We start from the raw sequence: 27,794 nt of genomic DNA on the forward strand, positions 1-27,794 counted from the left end.
TATTACCTGGCACATAGTAAATGCCTTGCAGATGTTAATGAAGGTGTTGGTAATGACAGTGATCGTGATGGGATGGTATTATTTCGAAAGCCAAGTATATGAGGAACTAATTGTCACCTAAACAATCTAGAAGAATAAAAGCATAAGCAGTAGGCTTAATACAAAAGAAGTGATTTATTCCAGCAATTAGGGGGAAAGAATCTGAGACAACTTAATGGGGACAACATTGAACTGAGTCTTGGAAAAGAACACCTTACACTTTACATTTCCATGAATCAGTTTATTTCATCTTTATAGCTATGAGAGAAGACACCATTATTGTTCCTATTTTACAGATAAGGAAGCACAGAGATGTTAACATATTTGTCAAACATCAGACAGCCAAAAAGTGGCAGTTTTTGGTTTCAGAACAGTCAGTCTGGCTCTAGAACCTATGTTAACTTGTGCTATACCACTACTCTTAAAGGATAAAAAAGTACTTCCGTGAAGTACACATTTAATTGTGGCTGAAGTATTAGCTGCATGGCAGGATGTAATTGAATATCAGAATGAAAAAGTTTCCACAAACTTGGAAAAAGATTGATTGTTCTGTAGTATATGGTAACATATAGCCAGCCATCAAAACCTTTTTTTTTTTAAGATTATTTATTGATTAATTGATTTGAGAGAGAGAGAACACTTGCATGTGCGCACGCAGAAGCAGGGGGAGCAGGGAAAGGGCAGAGGGGAAGGGAGAGGAACAAGCAGACTCCGCGCTGAGAACAGAGCCTGAGGCGAAGCTCGATCCCACGACCCTGAGGTCACGACCTGAGCCAAAACCAAGAGGCTGACACTCAACTGACTGAGCCACCCAGGCGCCCCTATCAAAACCTATTTTAAACTTGTGCAGTTAACCATAACTCATCTTGATTAACACAGTTTTATAAGCCAACTAATCACTGTCTGCCCCTCCCTTCTGGAAGTCAGCCTGTCAGAAACAGACTCCAATAAACAGGTTCTGAGTGACAGCCAGTCAACAGATTCTTGCATAGCTCAGAATGCAAGGTTCTTCTATAGTAGAATAATTTTATGAAAATAAATTTTAAAATCCACCTGAAAGAGGATGTGTCCTTAACTAAAGCAATAATGTTGATGTGGAAGAGAAAATGAAGAGTTATAGACATAAAATCTGTAAACATCAGGGGCTGGCTAGTGAAGGAAGGTAGGGTCAGGAGTGGGCAAAGAGAGATAATGCTGTTTTATATCCTGGAAGATGAATGATAGTGTTACTAGAACAAGGGGGAAACAAGTGTCTAGCCACCTAATACTAGAATTTTTCTAGACCCTGGGAGCCATCTAGTGAGCTCTTTCAGATAGGAAATGGGCTAGAGGTGACTTGATTTATCTGACTCAGCAGTAAAAACTAAGGCAAAACTTTGTCTTGTGACTTCATTCTCTTTTTTTTGTTACATCTCATTTTAGATTTGTGTTGTTTTTAGTGTATCTGCATGGAGATAGATATCCAGCATAGTCAGGAAATGTGAGGCATAGTTCAGGAGACTTGAAAGTTACATGTAAAATACATATATATGAGTCATGTATAATATTAAATTTATTCACAACTGATATTTTGAGAATATTATTATAAGGATTTCTGTATCAACTTTACTTCCAATCTGGTTTTTTTTCCTGCTTTGTGATTATTCTTCCTTCTCCTGTATTGTTTTCCATCATTGTGGTTTAAACAAGGTAACTTTAAAATTTATCTTAAGTTCATTTTTGTCTGTTTAGTTCCCCACAGGTTGCTGGTGTTCCTAGATTCCGTTTTGGGCCACCTGAAGATATGCCACAAACAAGTTCAAGTCACTCTGATCTTGGCCAGCTTGCTTCTCAAGGAGGTGAATAGATAAATAAATGCTTAGATCTCCTGGGTTCACACATGTTAAGTAATAAGCTATTCTGATGTGATTTTTTTTTTTTTAAGTGAGCAAATACAAATTTTTTTAAGTGATATCTAATTCCTGTGCAAATTTATGAGAAAAGTTGTATTTACTACACATTAAACATTGCTTTACATATAAATCTTACCTTTATGTTTAGTAAATAAACTAGTTAGATATTTTCCACTAACATTAAAATTAAGAAAGATAAAATATTTAAAATATGTGGAATAAAACGACCCCTAAATTAAGTAATAGTAGTTGGTTGTTGAACATGAATTGTGCTCTTTGTGGAATTAATTACCTTTTAATCCTCAGTCAGCATCCATATAACTAAATTTGTGAGAGGCTGTATGACATTTTGTAAGTGAGTAAGGAAAGCATACTACTTTTATAACAAGCTCAAAATAAAAGATTAATCTGCAGCCCTCATATAAGTCATATAATATACCTTTTATATAAATTTAAATTTTTATATGACTTTTTATTTTATAGGACAGTTTAGACTTGGAAGACAGATCTAGGCTTAAATTGGAATGCTACCATTTACTAGCTTTGTAACTTTGGGAAAATTAACCCCCTAGAAATTCGATTTCTTTAGCAAAAAGGGGAAGAGTAATATCTCGTAGTTTTGGTGAGTAGATTCTAACATAGTACCTGGTTCATAGTTGGGTACTCAATAAAGTTAGCTTATATCAACCCATAAGAGCAGCATTTTAGATATTTTTTCAAAGGATACTGAATGTTTGTGAACTTAAAAAAGTATGTGTTTCAAATATATTATATTTTTGAACTGATTTTTGAACTTTTGAATTGATTTTTGCCCTATGGGCTAATTAGTGGGCTTCAGCAAAGTTGTGTGTCTCTACTGATTCATGTTTTTCTTTCAGATACCTGGCATATTGACAGTTCTGTGTTCTTTCCATCATTCATTAATATTTAGAATTGTCTTTAGGTTTAGGAATGTACGAAACACCCCTCTTCCTAGCTCATGAGGAAGAGTCAGGTGGCCGAAGTGTTCCCACTACCCCTCTACAAGTAGCAGCCCCGGGTAGGTATCACAGGCAGACTAATAGATTATGTGCTTTATTGGTAAAATGGAAAACTGTGTGACATCTTCTGGCTAAAAATTAGGTAAACCACCAAGTTAAAGTTTTCATTTCTTTTCATTTTGAAGTGACCGTGTTTACTGAGAGTACCACCTCTGATGCTTCAGAGCATGCCTCTCAGTCTGTTCCAATGGTGACAACATCCACTGGCACTTTATCCACAACAAATGAAACAGCAACAGGTGATGATGGAGATGAAGTATTTGTGGAGGCAGAATCTGAAGGGTAAATATTTACTTTATAATTTCTGCTTGCTTTAGACTTTTACACTTGTTTTCCTTTAGCCAGGAAATAGTTTGTTGAGCTGTTTTTTAGTAGCATCCCATTACAAAAATAAAACAAGCCATACGTTTTGGAAGACTAATTTTTGCACATAGTAATATATCTTAGGATTTGGATATTATTACAGCAGACAAGTAATTTTTTAAATGTTTATCTCCCTGAAAATTACATGATGTATTCTAGAAAAATGATTTATTTAAAATCACTGATAGCTTTCAATTCATGTAGCTGCTTAAACTTTCCCTAAGAAAGAAGTCATTCTGTGAAAATTAGGAAATGACTCACTTTCCATTTTATAGTGGGCTTTCAAGTGAACCTCATTTATTCTTTCTTTATGTGCGTTTAGAACTTGATGTCTGAAATGCAGACTTCTTAAAAATTAGAAACTTTGTAGTAGTTTTTAAGACCTGACTACATTTTAACACATCAGTTATAAACAAAGTTTAACAAAAGAAATATTTTATGACACAGCATCTGGATTTTTTTTTTTTTTTTATGTCAGAGGAGTAATTTAATGCAAAGAACCCCTGGACAGTGGTCTTGGAGAAGTGTTTAGCTTTCAAGGCAGAACCTAATTCTTTACAAAATAAAAAAGTTGGACTACTTCAAAGAAGCACAGCTAGAAGTAGAACACAGATTTCCTAAATGGAGCTCAAAGATTTTGTTTTATTTAGCAATATTTTCTTAGCGTAATTATAGACCAGTTCTAGTATATGAGGAAAAAAACAAGCCTACTATTATGCTCTCACACAGTGCTGCTTAATTTGGGGGAGATAATAGATCCTGCTGAGAACACTAGCTGCCATTAATTTCATATCATGTATGCAAGTCACTTTAGATATGTCATTTCTAACCCACACAAAATCTCTACTAAGTATTTTCTCCATTTTACAGTGAGAAAGCTCAGACTCAGAACATGTTAAAATAACTTGCTTGGGCCACTGGTAACTGGCTTAGACTGGATTTGACCTGTGACTTGAGCCCGGTGCACTTTACCCTTCACTAGTAATTCTCAACTTGGGCAGGTAGTCAAGAGAGAGATCTTTCAGATACATTGTTACTAATGACTGCACTGAAGTTTGCAGATGATAAAACTGGAGCAGATTCAACTTACTTTTGGGCTATTTTCTCCTTTATTTGTGTTTTGATGTGCTTTATTGAATGGGAGAGAGAGTGTTGGAGTTAACAGCCATGGAGCCAGGAATTCACGTACCCGCAGCATGTCTCATCTGGGCTAGAGCTCATGGTGGGTTAGCGGTACATTGTTTAGTTGGGACTTGTGAATTATTTTAGTACTCTGCCTTCCTAGAAAAGTGTTTTGAGATTTCAAAATCTGTATAGTGTATCTCTTATAAATGTTGTCAAGAATGTGAACATCCTTTGCCAAAAAGAAAAAAAAATAACAGAGGGGAAATAAAAACTAAAGTTGGAACATGTCCTAGTGAGAAGAGGAATAAGGAAAAAGCAACTTGAGCGGTCTTTTCCCTGGCTCCTTTAAAAAAAATACAGTTACCAATATCAAGAGTCTACAGTTTTGAGTTAGAGGGAAGCACGGGGTTATTGAAGTGATAAACTGTCAGAAAGAGTTTGGGAACAATTTAGGATACCTCAAGGACCAGTTTTGCATTTTCTAATCAATTTTTGTTTTCCTTTCTTAGTATTAGTTCAGAAGCAGGCCTAGAAATTGATAGCCAGCAGGAAGAAGAACCTGTTCAGGCATCTGATGAGTCAGATCTTCCTTCTACCAGCCAGGATCCTCCATCCAGCTCTTCTGTAGGTAAGTTCCTGTTCTTGAGTACAACACAACTGATACACCAAACTTGTTTGCAAAAGATGATTTTGTTGTAACAAATAGATCGTTCTTTTTTTCCTCCTTAATTATAAATGGTTTCTTTAAAAGGGAAATTGTATTTTATTAAAGGAAATGTAGTTTTAAGACTAGAGGTGCCACAGGGCTGTGAGGGATGGGTCACTGGGAGGGCAGCTAAGGAGCAGTACTTCAGTCTCCTGCCTCTTTAAACCAGAGGAGCTTCTTGTTACTTGTTCTACGTATTAGGATTCTTACATGAGATTTGATTTGGAGAGTTGAAGGGTAGGAGGTCTGTTACTCAAAAAATACTTGAAATTTACTTATGTAAACAGTTTCAAAGTTTGGCTTTCAAGTTTTTGAAGTTAACTTTGAAAAAGGCTATTTTACGTATTTTTCCTGCAATAAAAATTATTTCTGTGGTACTTTCAAAAAAATATTTAACATTTATTGAGCACTTACTGTGTGTCAGACAGCATTCTAAGCCCTTTACATATATTACCTTACTTAATTCTCACATCAACCCAATGTGGTAATCACCCATATGGAAACTGAGGCACAGAAATGTTGAATAACTTTTCCAAAATACATAACTAATAAATAATGGATACAAAGTCAAGAAGTTTGGCTTCAGAGACTCCACTCTTAAACAACACACTATACTAGCTTATCTGTCTCAAAATGTTTAGGTAGGGAATTACTTTTATTAATTGAAGAAATACAGTACCCAGTCATCCACACAGATTATTTTTATTTTGAATTGTTTACAGTAGTAATTCTCAAATTCTGCCATTGAACCTTCACATTCTATGGAAGACCTGCTCAGTTATCTTTTTTCAGTCATGGGACTTTGCTATCTCAAGATCTCTCCTGCCTATCAGCTGCTTTTCCCTGACACAGCAACCTATAAGCCAACATCCCTAGGTTCAGATCCCACATCTACCTTGGAGCAGCTAATAACTTTAAATGTCTGCATATATATTTTATTATGAAATCTGGATAATCATAATTAATCTTGCAGTCAAGATTAGAAATAATGTATGTAAATTATATAACTCAATGCATTACACTCAGCAAGACTCAAAAATTATCATTACCATAGTTATTAATAATACAATTGCTGAAGAGCTCTTCTCCCATTTATATTTCTGATATCCCATGAAAATTATCTTCAACAGTAGAATGGGCACTTTTATCTTATCAGGGCTTGCACAAGAAAATACGGTTTTTGTTCCCTTTTACAGTATACTATAAAATTAGGGTGTCTTTGAATTTATTTGGTAATATAAAACAGTAAGCCTCCTCATCTGAGCAGTTCATTGGGTCAGTAAATATTTGAGTGCCTATCATGTGCCAGGCGATTTGATAGAAAGCATTACTAAGAAAATGACTTCTAAGTAAAGACCTGGAAAGGGCAAGGGAGCAAAGCTGTGCGGTTTTGGGGGGAAGGAGTGTTGCAGATGAGATGTATAGCAGGTATCTATAAGGCAGCAGTGTGGCATATTCAGGATCAGCAAGGGGGCCAGTGTGGTTAGGCACCGTAAGGCCAGAGGGAGGCCAGCAGAAGACGGGAGGGGGTAGGGAAGAGAAGCCCAGTGGATCATTGAAATTGCTTTGGCTTTTATGGATTTAGGAAGCTTGTAGAGGGCTTCAAACAGAGTGATGATAAGATCTGACTTAAAGATTTTAACAGTATCACTGAAAATGTGTAATGGGCAGAAACGAGAAAGTTCGGAGGGTATTGTAAATTCAAGGTAAAGATGAGGATGTTTCAGACAGAATGGTAGAGTGAAGTTTGTGAGAAGAGGTCAGATTTGGGGATATGTATTTAAATTCGAGCTGGCAGGATTTGCTAATGATCGGATTTGGGGTGTCTGGAAAAGAGGATTTACATTTGACTCACATTATATGTTGGGGTCTGTTGTTTCCTGAGGGAGGTGATATGTGGTTTTTTATTGTAGTCCCCACCCCCTAGCACAGCGATACATGGATAGGCACCAAGTGAATATATATTTTATGAGTGGAGTGAATGAATGAAAAAAAAATCATGCACTTTTTTTTAATAAGAAAATTTTTTTTTACTTTCTACCCTTTTTTTGTTTTTTAAATGTCCCTTGTTAAAAATCAAACCACTTTGGGGCACCTGGGTGGCTCAGTCGTTAAGCGTCTGCCTTCGGCTCAGGTCATGATCCCAAGGTCCTGGGATCGAGCCCCGCATCGGGCTCCCTGCTCCGCGGGAAGCCTGCTTCTCCCTCTCCCACTCCCCCTGCTTGTGTTCCCTCTCTTGCTGTATCTCTCTCTCTGTCAAATAAATAAATAAAAAAAAATCTTTAAAAAATAAAAAAAAATAAAAAAAAAAATAAAAATCAAACCACTTTTAAATATTGAAAGCAAATGGACACCTCTGCATTTTATCCATGCATCATTTAGTGACTAAATTTTGCCATTATAAATGCTTTTCTTATTTTTTAATTTGCTTTCTTATATTTTAATGTTTGGGTTTTTTTTCCTTAGATACTAGCAGTAGTCAACCAAAGCCTTTCAGACGAGTAAGACTTCAGACAACATTGAGACAAGGTGTCCGTGGTCGTCAGTTTAACAGACAGAGAGGTAAATTTCTGACATATTGATTACATGATAGGATGTAGGATAGTAATAAATGGAACAAGTTTTCTAATCCTTAAGCTTCTAACTTGTATCTAGTTTTTTTTTTAATGTTCCAGGGATTGATTAAATAATTACACATTGAGCATGTGATTTTACTAATCTGTAAGCTTCTTGTAGAAAGATTTGTAAACTATAGGTATATAATGAATATGTGCTTATATTTCATATTTATTCATTTCTTCTTTGAATTCAAAATAAGATTTGAGGAAGCCAAAGTGTTACAGTACTAGATAGTCATTTGTTACATCTCTTCCTGTTGTTATACTTTTTACACAACAGAATCAAGCTTTGTGACTTTAACTAGTTAAAAAAATTAAAAATTTTAATATCTGTGTTTTCAAATGTAACCCTTAGAGATTGTATTCATGCCATGAAAATAGTAATCTAATTGTAATAATTTTCAACTGAAGATGTGTGAAATGTCTAACACAGTTTTATATCTATATACCTAGATATTTGATATTGAAAGCAATTTTATAGTGACCTAGGGTAAGTGAATACTCCACTTTTGAGCTAACTTCTTAAAAGATGCATTCAGTTTGGTTATTTTTTTCTCTTATAGGTGTGAGCCATGCAATGGGAGGGAGAGGAGGAATAAATAGAGGCAATATTAATTAAATGTCCTGTAAACTGTAATAATTGTGAATAAGATTCTCAAGCCTGTTTTAGTGTAATGATTGTTGAGATTAAAAACATTTTTGTATTTAAATTGGTATGCTTCTCTCAACATTCTTTATTAATAAAATGTATTTCAGTGTCACAATTTTTCATTCTTCATTTAATTAGTTGACTCTTCCTTTGCCCGTGGGTCTAAGGACAGTTGTACCAGACATTGGATAAGCTCCGCCCAGAACGAGTTGTAATGAGTCTTGCTGTTCTGCTGGGTTCATCAATGTTATAGTATTGATCTAAATAGAAGAGAAATCATTTTTTAATTAAAAAGAAAACAAAACACCTGAACTTAAAAATAGTTTGTGTTGACTATTATACTCAAAGATAGTGTTTATCATTTTAATATCAGAAATGTTTGTATTAATTTGAATTTTCTGACGAAAACAATTGCCTCGAGAGATTGACCTTTCACCAGCTTTCTGTAAAATTAGGTTTGACTCTCCCTTTTCAGAGTAAGAGTTTGAGGAAAAACTAAGTTTAAAAAATAATAATTCACTTCAGTTTTACCCTTTAAAAATCTTTTTTATAGGTGGAATAATTTAGATTTCTGAATTTTTCAAAGAAAAGTGCCCCAGGTAACATAATTTAATTTTTATTAATTAAAAATAATTACTTTCTCAAGAACCTCTTTGTGGTCTTCGGGACTTGTGTAATGATGCAAATCAGTAAAATTTGGGGCACCCAAGACCTCCGTTAAATGCCATAGGTAATGTAGAATATTGTTCTTAGTAGCAGTTTTACTCAAGTACTTGGATAATTTATCATCATAGTCTTTAACCTCATGAAGGATAGTGCAGAATAGAATTGCAGCCCATTTGGTTTAATTGAAAGTAAAGTGAAAATCTAAACTTTCTTATTATAGTTTAACTTCACACCTTTAGTCACCATTGAACACTGGTTTTTGCTTTGATTATATTCATATTTTAGAGATTAGAGCACATCCGTAAGAAGCTAAGAAGTTGCTTAATAACTTACTCCTGGAAAAGGCGTAGTAATCATAGCCGTCCGGTTTTCTGATGTTGGGCAGTGCGATAGCTGAAGTCACCACACTTGGAAATCCTCTCCACTGTAAACTCATTTTAACTTCATTATGGAGGAAACCTGTAGATTTAAAGATACCAGCCTGAAAGCAAAGTACTGTAGGGAAGAGCAGCCGCTAGAGTCTGACAGACCTGGGTTTGAATCCCACTTCGGTCACTGAGTAGCTCTGTTATGGTGGGTGAGCTATTAACTTAGGTGCCTCAGTTTTTGCCTCCCTTTGACATGGTGCAAATTACCTACCTGTTAGGACTCTGCTGAGGTTTATAGATTTGTGTGTAATGTTCTTGGTAAGAGGTACTTGATAAATAGTATTTATTCCAAATAACAAACCTGAATAAATTGCATTCTTTACTCACAAAAAAACTATATATATATGTATATATATATATTGATCTGGTCATTCACTGGGGCAAATTGATGTTTTGAATCAGTAAGCTTTAAATTATTGGGGCTATTTAGTCACTATATTCAATAAGCTTCATTCTGTAAGATAAACTGTATTACATCTACTTCATGTGTAAGAATTTTTAACACAATAAGAAACATTACCTTTGTCTTGGTGAGAGACTCTGATGGGTGAATAGTGAATTCTGATGGTGTGTGTTTGAGAAGGTCCTATGGCATGTTCAAAGCGACGTCTCCTAACCTGTGCTGTTTCTCTGTACACTGAATAATTGATAGCAGGCCTTCTTCCAGGGCACTTTTTGATGGGTTCCTGTTTATAAATATACTGCTGAATGCCGCCACCTATTATGTATTAGAAAATCACATGTGATAAGAAAATTAAGCGTAAACCCCCAGAAAGGTGGAAAAGAGCTTTTACAAGGTAGAGGAAATGATCAGCATTTCTCATAAAGTATGTCCAGGCATTAATAATGGCTATTAGTCAAAGGTATTATAAAATAATGGCTAAGTGCTGAAATATATGTTGAATGAATAAAACCAACAAATTGCCTAGTTATATATTTAACTTTGTTTGAAATTAAATGATGACCTCTATATTAATGACCTGAAAATTCAGGTGAAATTGTAATTTGCATGCTGAGAGCTCTGAATACTTTTTACTGTCCTCAGTTTTTCCATTGAAAATAATTTGACTCCAGCCATTAAAGATCCTTTGACAGTAAACCCAGTAATAAATGAAAATATTAAATAAAATTTCTCAGGCAAATCAATTCTTAGAAGTTTTGTAATTTTGTCAATTATTGTAACACATACCTCTCTTGAAAAAATACACAGATTCAGGTCTGTTCTTGTATTTAGCTATTGAGAGAGCTGCCACTATTTTTCCATTTAGTCCTCCAAATCCTTTTACAATTTGTTTGGGGTACCCTGGATCTTTTATACCATTGGTGAAACGCCAGTACTGCGAATCCTGATGATTTAATAGAGGAAATGGTGTTAACAGCTTTGGAATAAAAAAGTTTGGGATTCATTCTTAGATGTAAATATAGGGAGAAAGTTTTAACTTTGTTAAGTGAATAAATTGGCCTTTAATGTTACCAAATTGCTCGCTTTTTATTAAATTTTGATGATAGAATAGTTTAGTAAAATATGGAGACCCGTCTGAAGTGGAGGGTAAGCTGATTTATGCTCTTAGGATCAAGAATAGCTAGTTGCTGATTTCTCTCAGAAAGATATTTTTCTTACCTTAAAGAAGAAAGTTTTTCCTTCACAGTTGCATCTAGTAAAAACAGTATCAATGGGGGAGGGAATACCCCAAACTTCAGTAATTTTACGAGGTGGAGGTGGTGGATTGAATGGACTCAGCATCCAGAAATAATGACCTAAAATTGAAAGTGATAGATCAGCCTCCAAACTGAATGAATACTATAACTTATTCCGAAAGAAACCAAAATGAAAAATATGTTAACACAAGTTATATGACAAGTTTAGTCAACACTGTGAGGATCAGTACAGAAGTTAGTATTTGAATATTTCTGAGAGTAGGTATTTCTCAGGTCTGAAGTTCAGCGTAGCCTTTGAAATATTTTAGTTTTCCAGTTTCTCTAGAACGGTCCTTCTGGCTTTGTGACTTGCAGAAGGGCATTTATCTCCATTTCTTTATCTTTTAGAATTAAGGAGTTACAATTCAGTGACTGCCAGTATCTCGTTAGCCTCTACCATGGTAGTGTATGATTTGTTTCCTTTCAGATTTAATCTGAATATAAGAGGACTGGACCAGTAGACGGTACAGCAGAGAAGTAACGTGAAGTAACTTCTGTTCTGTTAGGTTCCCAAGGGATGTAGCACTGTTGAATGCATTGCAATCAAGATGTTATTTTCATATAAAATAGAGCAGGGAATACAAATACAAATCTGGGTGTCATATCATTTGATAGGAAATTAAAATTTGAACTACCTTTTAATTACTAATGGAAAGAAAAGCTTTAGTATCAGTTCAAGCTCTCTCTTTTTTTAATTTTATTTTATTATGTTATGTTAGTCACCATACAAGCTCTCTGTTTTATTTGTTACTCTAATGTGTTTAATTCTGTTAATCCTGTATTTTGGTAATTACTTTCAGGTTCCCATAATATTGTGTGAGGAAAGTTCATCAGTCAGGCTCCCCTTCGGAAAGCTCAACCCAAACTTCCACTCTCCTTTGGTTCTCATAAATGCCAAGAATAAAATGATGGGCAGAAGAAGAAATATGTGCATAGCTCACCTCGAAATGCAACCAGTGTTCCATTGCGCAAAGTAGTCAGTCCATCTACTGGCTTACCGTTGCATAAATTAGTCTCATCTAAAACAAAAAATTAAGCCGATACAAAAGAAAATGAGAAAAGCGTTCATGTTGTTTTCAAAAATCCTCCCACAGGGCTGTTTCCTCTGTTCACCTTTTCCTAAGCTCTTGAAGGGGCTCGCGGGAGGTATGCATATTTCAGAAATGAAAAAGAAGAGCTATATTTCCTAATTGTTTTACTTAAAGGTGATATTTTTCAAAAGGTAATATATAAAATTAGGAATGGGCCAGGTTACCTGATCTTCATGTAAATTAGGTAATTATTGGATGTTTGATCCCAACACAAAACTCCCATTTTTCAGTTCTGATTGCCCTTTGGAATTGGTTTGGAAAAGAGAATAATATTGCAGATTTTTGCTTTGCATTGTACTCTTGTAAGGATACACTCCCAACTAAATTTTTTTGACATTCTGTACACCATCTCTGCATATAGACACAAATGCACTAAATTCCTTATTATTCGATTTTCCGAAGACCAAATAATCTTACTGTGATTACTCCTCTGCTTCCCTACGGAGAAGCTGTAAAACCCCACAAGTTAACAAGCTAAGGGTTCTAGATAATATATCAATAGCGTGATACTAACTCAGGCCATTCTGGCTCAGATAAATTTAAGTTAACATTACCAATTTTAAAACTGGAAGTAACTGATGCTTATTACCTGAAAGCATGGGATTGATGGTGATGTCTTGGTTGGATCCTCTCACCAAGATATCAGTGCCTGGGATAAATACAGGGGTTAACACAGGGGGCCTGGGGATCATGTGAGGTTTTTCTCCAGCAATATCTGCATCTTTATTTGGATTTACTTCAACTTTTTCTGAGTTAAGTCTTTGGCTGGGGCTGGTGGTAGTTTGGAGCATGGCTTCCGCTGAAGAGGTAGGGTGTAATTTCGGCATTGTCGATGTAGTCATCTTTGGGGGAGTTGCTGTAGTCTTTGGTTTTCTCACTTTAGGTATTTTTGGCTTTTTGGTAGAAGTGGGCCTTTTTGGTGCTTTGGTTGGCTTTCGGGGTTTAGAAGTTGACACTTCAGGATTCGTGGCTGTATCTTTTGGCACAGCTGTGGTTTCTTCGGGTTTATTCACAGTCTCTTCAGTTGTGAAGGGACTGTTTTCAAGAGCCTTTGGTGTGGGTTCTGCAGGAAACTCAGGAATTGATTCAGCAGGGTTCTTGGGAGTAGTGGGAGGCTCCATGGTGGTAGTTGTAGTAGAGGCCTCTGAGATGGTTGGAGCAGGTGTCTCAAGAGAAGCTGGAGCAGGCTTCTTGGGGACTTTGGGGGTGGGCTCTTTGGGAGCAGTGGGTGCAGGCTCTTTGGGGGCCGTAGGTACAGGCTCCTTGGGGGCTGTGGGTGCAGGCTCCTTAGGAGTGGTGGGAGCAGGCTTCTTAGGGGTGGTGGGTGCAGGCTCCTTGGGAGTGGTGGGAGCAGGCTTCTTAGGGGTGGTGGGTGTAGGCTCCTTGGGAGTGGTGGGAGCAGGCTCCTTGGGGGTGGCAGGTGTAGGCTTCTTAGGGGTGGTGGGTGCAGGCTCCTTGGGGGTGGTGGGTACAGACTCCTTGGGGGTGGCAGGTGTAGGCTTCTTAGGGGTGGTGGGTGCAGGCTCCTTGGGGGTGGCGGGTGTAGGCTTCTTAGGGGTGGCGGGTGCAGGCTCCTTGGGGGTGGCAGGTGTAGGCTTCTTAGGGGTGGTGGGTGCAGGCTCCTTGGGGGTGGTGGGTGCAGGCTCCTTGGGGGTGGCGGGTGTAGGCTTCTTAGGGGTGGTGGGTGCAGGCTCCTTGGGGGTGGTGGGTACAGACTCCTTGGGGGTGGCAGGTGTAGGCTCCTTGGGGGTGGTGGGTACAGACTCCTTGGGGGTGGTGGGTGCAGGCTCCTTGGGGGTGGCAGGTGTAGGCTTCTTAGGGGTGGTGGGTGCAGGCTCCTTGGGGGTGGTGGGTACAGACTCCTTGGGGGTGGCAGGTGTAGGCTTCTTAGGGGTGGTGGGTGCAGGCTCCTTGGGGGTGGCGGGTGCAGGCTCCTTGGGGGTGGCAGGTGTAGGCTTCTTAGGGGTGGTGGGTGCAGGCTCCTTGGGGGTGGTGGGTGCAGGCTCCTTGGGGGTGGCGGGTGTAGGCTTCTTAGGGGTGGTGGGTGCAGGCTCCTTGGGGGTGGTGGGTACAGACTCCTTGGGGGTGGCAGGTGTAGGCTCCTTGGGGGTGGTGGGTACAGACTCCTTGGGGGTGGTGGGTGCAGGCTCCTTGGGGGTGGCAGGTGTAGGCTTCTTAGGGGTGGTGGGTGCAGGCTCCTTGGGGGTGGCGGGTGCAGGCTCCTTGGGGGTGGCAGGTGTAGGCTTCTTAGGGGTGGCGGGTGCAGGCTCCTTGGGGGTGGCAGGTGTAGGCTTCTTAGGGGTGGTGGGTGCAGGCTCCTTGGGGGTGGTGGGTGCAGGCTCCTTGGGGGTGGTGGGTGCAGGCTCCTTGGGGGTGGTGGGTGCAGGCTCCTTGGGGGCTGTGGGTGCAGGCTCTTTGGTCGTAGTGGGTGCAGGTTCTTTGGGAGTGGTGGGTGCAGGCTCCTTGGGGGTGGTGGGTGCAGGCTCCTTGGGGGTGGTGGGTGCAGGCTCCTTGGGGGTGGTGGGTGTAGGCTCCTTGGGGGTGGTGGGTACAGACTCCTTGGGGGTGGTGGGTGCAGGCTCTTTGGTCGTAGTGGGTGCAGGTTCTTTGGGAGCGGTGGGAGCAGGCTTCTTGGGGGTGGTGGGTGTAGGCTCCTTGGTGGTGGGCGCAGGCTCCTTGGGAGTAGTGGGAGCAGGCTCCTTGGTGGTAGTGGGTATAGGCTCCTTGGGAATGGTGGGAGCAGGCTTCTTGGGGGTGGTGGGTGTAGGCTCCTTGGTGGTGGGTGCAGGCTTTTGGGGGGTAGTAGGAACAGGCTTCTTGAGGGTTGTGGGAGTGGGCTCCTTGGTGGTGGTGGGAGCAGGGGATTTGGTTGTAGTTTCAGCTTCGGGTGTAGATTTAACAGGAGCTTTGGATGTGGGTACAAAATCTTTAGGAGGTGTTTTCTCTGCATTTCTTGTCTCTTTAGTTGAAGTCTTCTCTTTAGTTCCACTTGAAGTCTCTTTGTTTGTTAAAAAAGGCTCTTTAGTTGCAACTGTTGCCTCCTTATTGGGTGTTGAAGGTGTCTCTTTGGATATATCAGAATTAGGTGGAAGACTGGGTTTAGGATTTATTGGTTTGCCTGTTGTAATCTTGGGAGATGTGGTAACTCTATTGCGTTGGGTAGTAGGAATGTCAGGAGTTGGGGTGAGCTTGTCACCATTGTCCAGTCCACTTCCAGCTTCATCTACAACTGGTGGTTCTGGGGTAGGTTTCTTTTTGGGAGTTCTTTCCTTCTTGTTATCTGTTACTAGAAAAAAATACACACATCTTTTATTTTTGAGTAGTTTTCTCTTGAATAGTGACCTAAAGATCCCATCCTTATCAACAAGCTATGTATCCCAAGCAAATTGCTAACCTGTAATATGTCTATTAACTTGTTATAAAATGGTAAATACTGAACTTATCTGATTGGTCTATTTTAGGGAATAATGAGAAGGGGTGAAAAGCACAAATTAAAGTCTATACAATTAATGTACAGAAACAAGTGGCAGCTTTGAAATTACCAACATGATCAACAACCCTAATTCATCTCTGTGAATGCTCTGTGCCCCTCACTCTCTCCCTTCCTCTTATTTCACATTGCTCAGTGACCCGTACTCCCCCCTGGAAACCTAGTTCCAACATCTTGTAGATTCACTGCACCAATTGTCTCAGAGACCTCTACAACTACACCCCAGGAATCTGTCCAATCACCACAATGGTCCCTACTGAGCTCTGTTTCCATACACATGGCTGTTAGCTGCTCTCTTTCCTCGGCGCACCTAAACTCAGCAGCCCTGGCGATACAGAGAGATTAGGATGCCATGGCAGCAAAAGACCCTGTTCAACAGGATTTCTCATAGCAGCTGCCCCACAGGTGAATTTCAGAGCCCAAAGAGCATATCAAGAGCTCATCACTGAGATGAGTTCCATTTAGCAAACTTCTATGGTATGCAAGACTCTTTGGATGATTCAAAGACTATGTATTTGGCTATTCAGCCAGAGAAAAGGCTTCAGGGGAAATAACAACCACCCCAGAAATAGAGTTCTTCAAAACTCCAGTATCCAAAATTCAGTCTTTCCTGGAGAAAGAGAATATATTTTAGAATTTCAGGATATAAAAGCAGAACAAAGGGAATCTCTTTTCAGAAGGTAACAGCGTAATCTGTAGTGCATTCTCTACTACAAAAAAAAAAAAAATCAGCCAGATATGACATATAATTTATTAGAAAAATAATAAAAAGGAGCTGTAAAATATGGATAATAATATTGCCTTGCCCAGAGATGTGTATGAGACTTTAATGGATTAACATTTTAAAGCACTTAAAGCAGCACATAAGTGTTTGCAAAATAAAATAAGTAAAAATTAAAGGAAAAATAACACAAGGAACATAGAGAAAGAAGGAGAAGAAAGAAAAATGTATCAAGTGGACAGGAATTAAACTTGAAAACCATAAATGAGCATCTCTGGTGTCCTGTGGTTCCAGAGCTGCTGCTCTAGCATCTTCTTATCCTTTGCTTTAAAGAATGGTTTCTTAGCTGCTTTGCACTAGTTTCCTATGGGAAGTTCTCATTAGTATCTTCTACAATAATTTTTACAAATCTGTACACGCCCCAAGTACTGAAATGTCCTCAAATCATTCTACCAATGTGCATTGCTTTTAGATAATTATTATTAATATGGCATTGATATAGTCTTTGATCTTTATCAATGCTCAAACCTTTGGGTTTCTTCTTTAATTCTTTATTAGCAGCTGAATTTTTGGAAGAGTTGATTTTCCGAATAGTTGAAGAGGAGGAGGAAGAGGAGGAAGACTCTTGATTTTCAGAAACAGAATGTTCTATAAATCAAATAAAAAGGTTGATCACACCAACTGTAATTTAAAGCAAAAAACTGCCAGTCCAAATGCAACAAGAAATAATGTTTACTGAGCTACAAATGTCTGTTTTGCTTTTATTTTATCAGTAATATGGTCAACTGTTCTTTTAATTTGTCAGTTAAAAGCAAGGTAGTTACCTTATCACAGGTACTAGCAATATATTACTTTCTCTCAACTTTCCCCTCTCTCACAGAATCTAATTATTCTGCAGAAAATCACCTGAGATTTTTTTTTTTTTCCAATGAGATGTGTTTCTTCTGATTATTTTAACCTACACCCATGCTGGGTTCAGTTATAAGAAAAATAAATAGCTGATGGTTTATAATTTGGCTAAAGAAAAATAAATAGCTGAGGGTTTATAATTTGGCTTAAACTTAGACTTTAAACACATTTTAAAAAGTGTAATGAGCCTTTCAAGACTCACATGATTCCCTTATTCTATGAAGAGTCTTATAAAAGTAGTCCACCTACAGCTGAGTCCCTCTCAAAACCTTTTATTACATCTGTCATCTTCCTACCTTCTGTTATTTCCTCTGATTCTATCACTTTCTTAGTCATCTTCTTGTTTGGTGCTTTGGGTGAACGTTTTGTTGTTGATTTGATGGTTTGAGATGCTCCTGGAGGTGGAGGTGCAGTCTTTGAAGATGGTGGTGATGTGGGATTATGCACTGAGGCCAAGCAAGACAGGTGGATTAACATCTTGTTGACATTCATCAGCAGCTCTTAACTGTGAAAGGCACGGATGCATCTGGCTTCAAGAATCGATGCTGGTGAAAACCAGCGTAGGCATGCTCTTAGCCTAACACTAGTTACTCCAAAGCAATTAATTCTAAAGATGCATTGCTATAAAATATTGGTTCTGAGATTGTTATAAGTTATGACAAGGAGCAAAGGCTCAGGGGTCAGAAAACCTGAATTCCAGTCCTCGACCTGCAAGGTGCTATCCTTGTGACCTTGAGCAAATGAGCTAACCCCGTCTTGAACTTTGTTTTCTTGTCTGCAAATTGAGATGTTTATTCTAGATGATTTCTGAAGGTATTTCCCGGCCTAAACCATACTTGACTCTATCAGCTCCGTCCCTTATGCCAATCTTCTGTGATGATAGAAATAATTACTGCATGTGAGCGAAAGGTATTTGTGCTCTCGGGGAGAGAAATACAATAATTACATTTGTCCTGTTTTCATATTCATTTAAATCAAATGATGCCAATTCACCTTTTTTTTTAATTACAAAAGTTCTGCATGAATATTACTCTTATAAAAAGTTCACACCTTCACGTTATGCTTTTCTCAAAATGTGTGGCCCTTCCCCAAGTTAAACAACCGTTAATGGTTTGGTGTGTATCTTTGAAACTTTTTCTGTCCCATCTGCCTACCCTTTCTATGTCTAGAAGAGAAGTCATGGGACATGTTTTGATCATTAGGAACCAGAAGAAAAGGAGAGGGACTTCTGAAAGATAAGAAAGCAGAGAACAGTGGGGAGGCTTTGAGTAGAGAGAGTTGTGATAAATCCTGCTGCTCTTACCGAACACCCCCTAGGAACTCTGGCCAGCGCAGTCTCCATGAGCTGACGACCACACTCTTTCCTCTGTCTCTCCCACCAAATAGCTCAATTTGAGAAACAGTTCTGCCATACTAGCTAGTGATCTTGAGCCAAACAACCTCTTGGACTGTTTTCTCACCCACATTTCTTCAGTTCTCGAAATGTTACAATTTTGAGATACATAGATGCTTACAACAGTATCTATAGGTCAACCCCGAAACAACCTAAGTGGTGCCTGGTGAGATAGTTTGTCTGTTATTCTTTAAAAATGAAGTAGTGAAGCTCTGGGTGGTTCCGTTCTTTTCAGTGGAAACCCGGACTGTCTTTATGAATTCTGTAAATGAAGCATGACCTTCATCAATTTTCTTCGTTTAGCATTAGCCTCGGGTAATCTGACCCACCACCTAGTAGCATAAAGCATTGTCTTTATTAACATGTCCTTGCAATGCTTCATTACTCTCTAACCATCCTCCCTCCCCACCCATCCTCTGCCCAAAATAAAGTCTTAGTTTTTTGTCTCACAGCCAAAACAGTTATCAGGGCACTGAGTAAATATGTATCCTTCATCCTGAGATCCTTCTCTGAGAGCTGCAGGAACTCGGCAGAGTTTTTGATTATATGGGTGTTGTCTCCATCATTTCTGGAATGCTGTCCAATGAAAACATTGAACAGTTAAGAAATAGCCCTCAACTATGCTGACTAACAGTTTTTTACCCTATTTCTCCACTGTTCCAAAGAAGCAGGACATACAGCCTTGTTTAAATGAAATGATAAGATTATGCAAGCAATGCTTATTGTCACCTTTACCTCCACAAATATTGTTGTTTTAAAAGTAGAATTTAAGAGTAAACATTTGGTTAAAAAAAAAGGAATTCGTTATTTTTTTAAGTATTTTTTTTTTATTTTTTTATTTTTTGGAAAATCTGAAGAGTTTTATTGTACTCTCAGAGTACTCCTTCAGGACCTATAATCTCAGAGTACTCCTTGAGGACCATAACCAGAGAAGAGGATTTTAAAATGGGCCAATATCCCTTTTTATCTATTCTATCACACACAGGGATTTAGACAGAGATGACCATGGACTGCAGAGATGGGAAGAGACATTCAATAGATGGTTAACAACTTCTTGGTAGGTTTGCCTATAAATTTAATGTCTTCAACTCCTAAGGTGACTAGTTTAGAGAAGCCGAAAGTGTCATTCTGTCCTTCAATATACACTCAAAAACACTAAAGCCAAAAACACAGCTAGCCCAAAGGACCACCGACTGTGGGGTCAGCACCATTAGGATGAGACAAGAAATCACTGAGTAAGCTGGTTACTGTTGACTTCACCTGAAATTGGACCACACCTGAGGAAAAAGCACGTACACTCAGCCCCTATCCTGTCTGTTCCTCAGCCAGCAATCTCTGATGCTCCTGGAGCCCGGCAGAGCCAGGCAGTGCTGTTGGAAGAGGCTTTCCTTCTTTAATTCATTCTTGGTGAAGCAAAATTAATACAAAGTGGCTTGTGTTAGTAAAATCAAGTCCCTAGATGGAGTGCATATTAGACATTATCAGCAAAGCTAAGGTAGGTGCGCAGGTCTGGCCGCACTGAGAGGTGCTGATTGGCATCATGATGCTTACCTTTTCCACAAAAATTCTCATAATCAGGACAGCACTTGCCATACTTCGTACAATCTGAGTCACAGTCACACTCCCTCCCTCTTGCAAAGGACTCGAAGCAGCGGCCTTTACAGGAAAGCTCTACCCAGAGCAAAACAAAACATTACAGATTATTGACTGCAGTCACACCCATGTACTGATAGCCATTTCCCACCTGATAGCTGACTAGAGTTCCAAAAGTGCATTTCTAAGTCTTTCATTTGGGATTTGGAAAATAGGTGGTTTTCCAAGTGCAGAAGTCAAGAAAGAAATATGATGACTCAGAGGAGTTTTCTTGCCCTTCGAGGCTCTGAGAAACACCCCAGTGCTGTCATTTCACATATGTACAGTGGAAAGGTGGGAACCCTTCATATGAAATCCTCCATCCTCTTCACCTTGCACCACTGCTTTGTAGTTGATGTTTATTAAATGAACGTTCAGACCTCACAACAATATTCCAAAGAGCTGGCTTAATATAGATGGGTCCCTGTTTAGGCTCAAAAATCACTTATAATGCAGAGACTTTTATTATGACAAACTGAGCAAGGTGTAGAGTAGGAAGATTGCAGCCTAATCCCATAGCCTGGGTTATGCCTGCTCATGTCAAAACAAGCCTTGGCTAGAGGCACAGTAACTTACCAAGGCCTATTTGAAATGATCACCTTGTACGACACATAACTGTACAGCAATATATTTATCAACTTCACCTACAAATTCTAAAGTGAACATAACTCTGAACCACTTTTAATTATAATTTTCAAAAGTTGGAGATTGAAATGTCCCTGTGTTAAGAAAATGATCCAGAAGTGTTCAAGGGAAATACCACTCATAATTTAAAATTCAGACCCTTTGGGTTTTAACTGAAATTCCTCATGAAACACTAATGCTTCGTATTTAAAGTGCCTTTTTGGGGGTACTTTAGAAACATATCAAAAAGTCCAACAGTCGATAAGATTATTTTATATCCATGGATTCTTTTGATGAAACTATTGAAGGACCCCAACACTAAGCAATTACATCTTTGATTTACTTAATGACTCCCGAGTCACAGTATTCTCTACATTTTACTTGGGACTAGTCAACCACCTTGTGCACCTGACAGATTTCCAGGCTCCCCTCCCCCCCCTCCTTCCCCCGCCCCGCCAGGCCTGAGCTCTGACACCATCCTTCGGTACAGCACGCTGCAACACGTATGCGAGGAAGGGAAAGGCACTTGAGCAAAGAGAAGCGCAAGAGTGTGGAAACAGGTGCAAGGGGACCCACAGAACAGTGTTGCAGGACAGGGGAGACACTAGCTGTCAGGACTTACCCACGGTGCAGACTTTCTTGAAATCAGGGCAGCACTCCATGTAGTGTTGACATTTATAATCACAGTTGCAGGTGGCATCTCTAGAATACCCTTCCCCACATCTCCCTGCACAGCTTGGTAAATCTAAAATTATACAATACTAGCGTAAACATGGCCAAACTGCTTCACGGAAAGGAAGAGATCTAATGAGGATAAAGCCACTTGGCGAGGGAGAATTTTATCAATCGGAAAAGGTCGGGAATGATGGGTAGCAATGGGTCCTGCTGAACTTAGCCTGATGGCTTATGTGACCTTGATCGTGCCACTTTATTCTTCACTAGACTGAGAAGATAAATACACTTTTGAAAATCAGGCAAAGTTAAGGGCTTTGCAAAAAGCCGGTAACATTCCTGGGGGAGGGGTAGCAGCTAGGGCTCTCCTGAGGCTGCCGCTAATGAGGACCAGCTGACATTTCTTCAGCATCTCTGTGCTGGGCACTGAGTTACACGTTATCTCTAATGTTTATGAAAATGTTGCCAGGAGAGTATCAGTAGCCCCTTTTGAGAGATAAGGAAGCTGAAACACAGAGACTTTAATTACTAGCTCAGGGACACGCAGTGAATAGTTCCAGGATATATGTATTACAGGTCAATTAGTACCTATTAATTATTCATACTGACCTCTTTCACTCTCAGAAGTGTCCCGATTTGCATAATACATTATATGGTCACCTAGAATTTGAACTCTGAAATCTCTGATTCTAAAGCCCACACTTTTCCCACCCAATCACACTGCGTCTCATCTCTCATGTTGAGTTTAAAGCAAGCTGGTTATGCCAGCAAAAACTTCCCTCGGCTTCCTCTTCTTTTTATTCATGAGGATAACTGCCTTCTTTAAATGTTGAGGAAGTCAGATGCTTGCAAGCACAGCTACAGTGAGTACAAAATAGGTAACTGTTCAAATAGCATCTGGGCATGAATATAAAGGTCAGAGTTACTCTGGGTAAAACCAAAAAAAAAAAATACAAACAAAAGTGTAATGATCCTCAAATGTATTTTGAAGAATCACTTGGAAAACACCTTCCTGAGAGAATAACCACAAAAATGTAACAATGGAATCTGTCTCTGGAATAGAAACTGTCAGGTGCAATGTCCTAAAGCCAAACAGGGAAGTTGAAACACACTGGAAAAATCTCAAAATAATGAGTCCGGGAAAGCAAAAGTCTTCATGTGCAAAGAAAAGAGTAAATATTAGGACAACCTTCACAACTTTTTGCATACACATGTGCACAATACATACAAAAATGCATATATAGTGTATGTATATAAATACATATATTATATATAAAGGAAAAAGAATGAGAAGAAGTTGAAAAGGCAAGACAAGCAGACAACACAACATTAAAGGCTACTCTTTTCTAGTTAGCAGATTTCTGAAATAGGAAATCAATTATCTTTGTAGGAAGAGCAATTGTTTTCATAGATAGCTTAGGAAATGCTCTCAGTGTTGTGAGCCTTATAATACTATCACCAGAAAGCAGAGGAGTCTAGAGATGGCGTGGTGGCCATCATTCCTTATTAAATATTCACATTTGCTTTCACCTGTTTTTCCATCTTATCTAAGTGATTCTGAAACTATGTCCATGGCAGGCAGTTATCTCTCATGCTTAGGCTGGTGGGAATTTTAACTATTTTCTTGGAAGTGTCTATTTTATAAATACAATTTCACCATAACAATCATGCACCTAGATTTTTCTTCTCTCCAGTTTTGCTTGTCAAAGAAACAAAAAAGGAAAAGAAAATCCAACACTTGGTATTACTGTCACTCATCAACCTTGATCGCATGCTAGAGACCTCGGCTAAGGTGATTGTATTGAATGTATCTTAACATTCTCTAAAATGAATAACAAGAACTGCCTGTTTTTGGAAAACTGGAATAGTTCAATATCATAATATATGACATGTGTGCGAATGTAAGTCATATTTGGATGACTAGTCCTTGTAAGGAAGACAGAAATTTCAAGATTAATACAGGGCCGTTTGAAACTTTGTAAATGTTCATTGTAATATTATACTTAGTTCTACATGATGCCAAAATAAGTCATCAATAATTTATGTGATGTAAAAGACTAGTTATATTTATTGTAAACATGGAAGCAAAAATTACATGTTATTTCAACATTGTTCTTTTCAGTTTGTCTGATGATACTCCATCACACTAGCGTAGTTTTATCCCGTGTCTGTATTTTGTTGAACTTTTGGAAGAACCATAAAAATAAGGAGCACAGAAATTATTCTATAGAAAAACTCAAAACTTGAAAGATTTCATAAGACATGAGAAAAACGTGAGAATTCCAAAATGCTTATAAATATGCCATATCTGCTTCACGTAACTTTAAAATTGTACATTAAGCTCAAACAAATATATGTCTTTAGAAATCTATTTCTTTTGTTGCAGTAATAGTCAACACAGAATGATTAGCAACAGCTGTTAAATAAAAGTCTTTTTGATGGTTAAGATACCTTGAGAAGAAACTTGCTGAATCAAGAAAACAGAAAGTAGCAGCAAGTACATGGAAAGTATTTTCCACTCCATGGCTGTTTCCGGGTACCGAGCCCTCACTGCAAAGAAAAGAAAAAGTATCAAAAAACTGCTCTTTAGTCTCATTAGTTTATGCCTGTGTCACTTACCGTGTTTCAGTAACTTTTAAAAGGCGATTTAATGATAAAACCATCCCACTCTTGAAACAAGACTTTTAAAGATAATCAGCCTTAATTCTATCATAAATATTTCACCATTAGATTTAATCTTATGCAGAAGAAATCATCAAGTCACCATCTCAATCATGTTACTGTCCATTTTAATACTTTCGAATTCCCCCCAAAAGGAAAACAACCTTATCTCAACACTATTTAAATTATAGCATATACTTACAGTGCAAGGTTTAAATTCCAGCTTGGGGAGAAAATAAATAAATAAATAACCAACTTCAGTAAAATGTAATTTAACAAACACAGAAGTGACCCTTCCAACTTTCCCTTAACTCTCCGTATAAATTTGTGAGCTTCCAACAGGTGTATTGCATAGCTGTGATCCTTCTCAAAACTTTCCTACTACTATCCTTATAAATCTTTTTCAAACTCCTTGACTAAAGCATATCCCTATTGAATTGAAAACACATTTAATTCCACGAGGCAAGTTAACTTTGACACTTACCCGTAAAAGCAATAATGAGTTTTTCCAGTGTCCTGGAAGTCTTATATATCCGTGCAAATATATTGGGATGAACCAATTAGTCCAAAGGTTAGACAGAATCAACAGTGACAACCTATGAAATCAAACTTTCCTCATTTGTTGGAAGAGGGCCCAGACAGCTAGGCTTAGGCAACATCTGGAAAACACTTCCATTAAGAAAAATGACTACTACAAAATAAATTTAGGATTATTGGCCAAAACACACTTCTAATTTCTGAGTGAAATGAACAAATTGTTCTGAGATGGTAAATAGTTCTGACAAGTCTTGACTAGCATATCAAAGCAGCGGTGTCAAAATAGTCAAATATTGGTATCACTTCTTGCTTTTATTTTTCCCCCCAGCTAAATCTAGCAAAGAGTGATTTTGAAACTTATCTACTGTTAGTTTGTGGCGTAAATTTTCTTAACTTACACAATTAAATCAAAAGTCCATTTCTTGAGTGTGCATTTTCACTGAGCACAGAAAAAATGCTCTACATTGCCCCAAGGTGGATGGTCCTACTCTGTGTATTTTCTAGCTTCCTTTACCCTGTAAAACCCTGCTTCGAAAGTGTAGATTTCTCCCTTAGCCCCTTTATTTAAGCACAGCAGTGTTTGGGAATAGTCTTTTAAATTACTGATTTAGCCTCCTTACCCCAGAAAATGTGAACTGTCATCTTGCAGAGCTAGGTCAGCTGTGCTCAAGGTTTTACCTCAGTCTGATACGAAATGTTCCTGTTAAAATCCTATCTCCCGGGCCCTGACCATGGTTTTGGCTCAGGTTATGATCTCAGGGTCATGGGATCGAGCGCCTCATCAGGCTCTGCGCTCAGCATGGAGTCTACTTGAGATTCTCTCTCTTCGCCCTCTGCCCCTCATGCATGTGCTGTCTCTCTAGAATAAATAAATAAATCTTTAAGGAAAAAAAAAATCCTATCTACCTGCATAAGGCCTGGCTTGTGTCCTACTACCTCCCTGAAACCCTCCCGGATCAACCCCAGCCACATCCAGGATCATAGTCAACAAAGGAACTGCCTTTTACGGCAATTATCTGTTTATCTGTCTCCTGCCCACTCCCTCAGGCCGCAGACTGTGGTTTCCCCAAGGACAACCAACACCTGTTCCTTCCTTCTGTTGCCAACATGTAGTCCAGTGCTTTACTGAAGTTGTGCGTTTACCGCGTGCTCGTCCAACCAAATGGTCATATTCCACGGTGTAGTGGGTATTTGGTAGGTACTGCGTTTAAGTAGCACAAAATGCCTTTAAGTTAAATACAATCCTCCACATTTTACAAATAAAATGAAGACCCACAAATAAAAAATCTCTGACCCATTGAGGATACATAAGGAGTAGGGGCCAGAGCCAATATTTGAACCCGTGTCTTTTCATTTCAAGTTCCCCCCATGTTTCTACAAACTGAGGGTTGCTTGAGGGGAGGTGGGTGGGGGGATGGGGTAAGTGGGTGATGGGCACTAAGGAGGGCACTGGGTGTTGTATGCAACTGATGAATCACTGAATTCTATCTCTGAAATTAATAGTATATGTTAATTAAATTGAATTTAAATAAATAAATAATAAATAAATAAAGTTGCCTCATGTCTCTACTATTTCCAGCCCCTTCTGGTCAAAGCCATTACTCAGTCCTTAATCATAGTACTAACTTTTACTCCTTCATGTGTGTATGTGGGTTTATGAGATTGTGACCTTTGTTAAGACAGATTATAACATAAGCATCTCTTTTGTTACCACAGTGCTTATTTTGGGCTAAATCTATCGTGTAATAGGAAAAGTTTAGAGACTGTCTGCTCACCTCTAAATATTTAATCTCCTTCCTCTGGGAACCACCCCTCCATCGTTAGGGGAATTTCAAGTAGCCACTTGAACACCTGTGATTTCGACACACCCACCATAGCTGATAGGATTAGGGATAGAAACCTCAAATAAATTGGGCCAATATGTTTTCCTACCCTGGAAATTTGGAATTGTGATTCAAACATGGCAAGATGCCTCCTTGCTCTGTATTGTTACAGCAGGCTCCCCCTTTGAGGCCGAAGCTGGCTAAAGATGCTTTGTGCTACTTAAAATCACTAATCAATACAGAGAAGAGGTACAAAAGATCCTGTTGGATGGAACTGAACCAAATTCTATTCATTCTTAGCTTTCCTGAGGCCAAGAGGGGGAAGCTAGCTTTGTAACTTTTTCAAGTCAGACCTTTACAGAGTTCCCTTGTTATTTGTTCAAAATGCTGGGGATACTATGAATATCAGCAATACATATACACACAGACACATATTCTTAAAATATAAATTGCTTTCTGATTATTGCCTTTTAGAACTATCTGCATTATCACTTTTCTTCTTTGGACAAATTCTTGTAATGATGGCAAATGACATTCTTAACTTGACTGAAAAATCTGCTTCAGAAACACTTGTTCTTAAGCCCAGGTTTTATTCTAAAGTTGAAAACTGACAAATAAAGCAAAACACACATGCACAATGATGACCAATCATAACTTTAAACATATCCATTAACACAGTCTCATTTTCATCAACTACGTTTTCTCTGCATAATAAAGCATGGAAAAGAAAGAAAACCTTCATTAAATGCCAAATTCCTGAGGTATAACTTATCAATACCTGATTTGCATAATTCTATTGGGTAATGAGGCTATCTGAGGAAGTAAAGTTTGCCCTTAAGGCATGGAAGCATTTTAATTTTATCTACTAACTATATCTTCATAAACTGTACTAAATGCATCCTTCTGTGAATATTAGGCCATTTAACCTTCCTTACTAATGACATAACAATCATTCCATTGGGTTATAGGTACCCCCTTTGAGATTTCTTTTCTCATTGAAGGTATTTTTTTTTTTTT

The 27,794-nt window shown here is 38.6% G+C and overlaps 2 protein-coding genes and 1 long non-coding RNA gene across 8 annotated transcripts in view; 2 read left to right on the top strand and 1 right to left on the bottom strand.

Moving 5' to 3' along the window:
* The window catches only part of TPR (translocated promoter region, nuclear basket protein), a 67,782-nt gene extending 59,235 nt beyond the window's left edge, over positions 1-8,547 (top strand). For 3 of the 4 annotated variants that reach the window (XM_078078037.1, XM_078078038.1, XM_078078040.1), the window contains 6 exons: positions 1,771-1,877; positions 2,863-2,970; positions 3,097-3,253; positions 4,969-5,087; positions 7,632-7,727; positions 8,347-8,547. In XM_078078037.1, coding sequence (XP_077934163.1) covers positions 1,771-1,877; positions 2,863-2,970; positions 3,097-3,253; positions 4,969-5,087; positions 7,632-7,727; positions 8,347-8,402 — 643 coding nt within the window. In that variant the 3' untranslated portion in view covers positions 8,403-8,547. The remainder of the gene's footprint in view (positions 1-1,770; positions 1,878-2,862; positions 2,971-3,096; positions 3,254-4,968; positions 5,088-7,631; positions 7,728-8,346) is intronic. The other variant, XM_078078039.1, reaches the window with a different exon arrangement.
* Positions 8,494-24,320, bottom strand: PRG4 (proteoglycan 4). 3 transcript variants are annotated; one of them, XM_078078041.1, is made up of 12 exons: positions 24,208-24,320; positions 21,707-21,829; positions 20,380-20,499; positions 17,732-17,881; positions 17,055-17,174; positions 12,905-15,601; positions 12,166-12,243; positions 11,148-11,284; positions 10,716-10,872; positions 10,047-10,244; positions 9,432-9,557; positions 8,494-8,692 (listed from the first exon to the last, which is right to left on the bottom strand). In XM_078078041.1, exons 1-12 carry the CDS (start codon positions 24,278-24,280, stop codon positions 8,595-8,597), a joined length of 4,077 nt encoding a protein of 1,358 aa, XP_077934167.1. In that variant the 5' UTR covers positions 24,281-24,320; the 3' UTR covers positions 8,494-8,594. The 3 variants fall into 3 exon arrangements, with proteins under 3 accessions (XP_077934167.1, XP_077934168.1, XP_077934169.1); XM_078078042.1 differs by lacking the exon at positions 21,707-21,829; XM_078078043.1 differs by lacking the exons at positions 17,055-17,174; positions 17,732-17,881.
* On the top strand, positions 17,836-24,370 carry LOC144382594 (uncharacterized). Its single transcript, XR_013449858.1, has 3 exons — positions 17,836-19,885; positions 23,451-23,548; positions 24,143-24,370. It is a non-coding gene; the product is annotated as an uncharacterized LOC144382594 (long non-coding RNA).
* Positions 24,371-27,794: the final 3,424 nt, after the last annotated feature.

Source organism: Halichoerus grypus, chromosome 7 (assembly GCF_964656455.1).
Source record: "Halichoerus grypus chromosome 7, mHalGry1.hap1.1, whole genome shotgun sequence".
NCBI lineage: Eukaryota > Metazoa > Chordata > Mammalia > Carnivora > Phocidae > Halichoerus > Halichoerus grypus.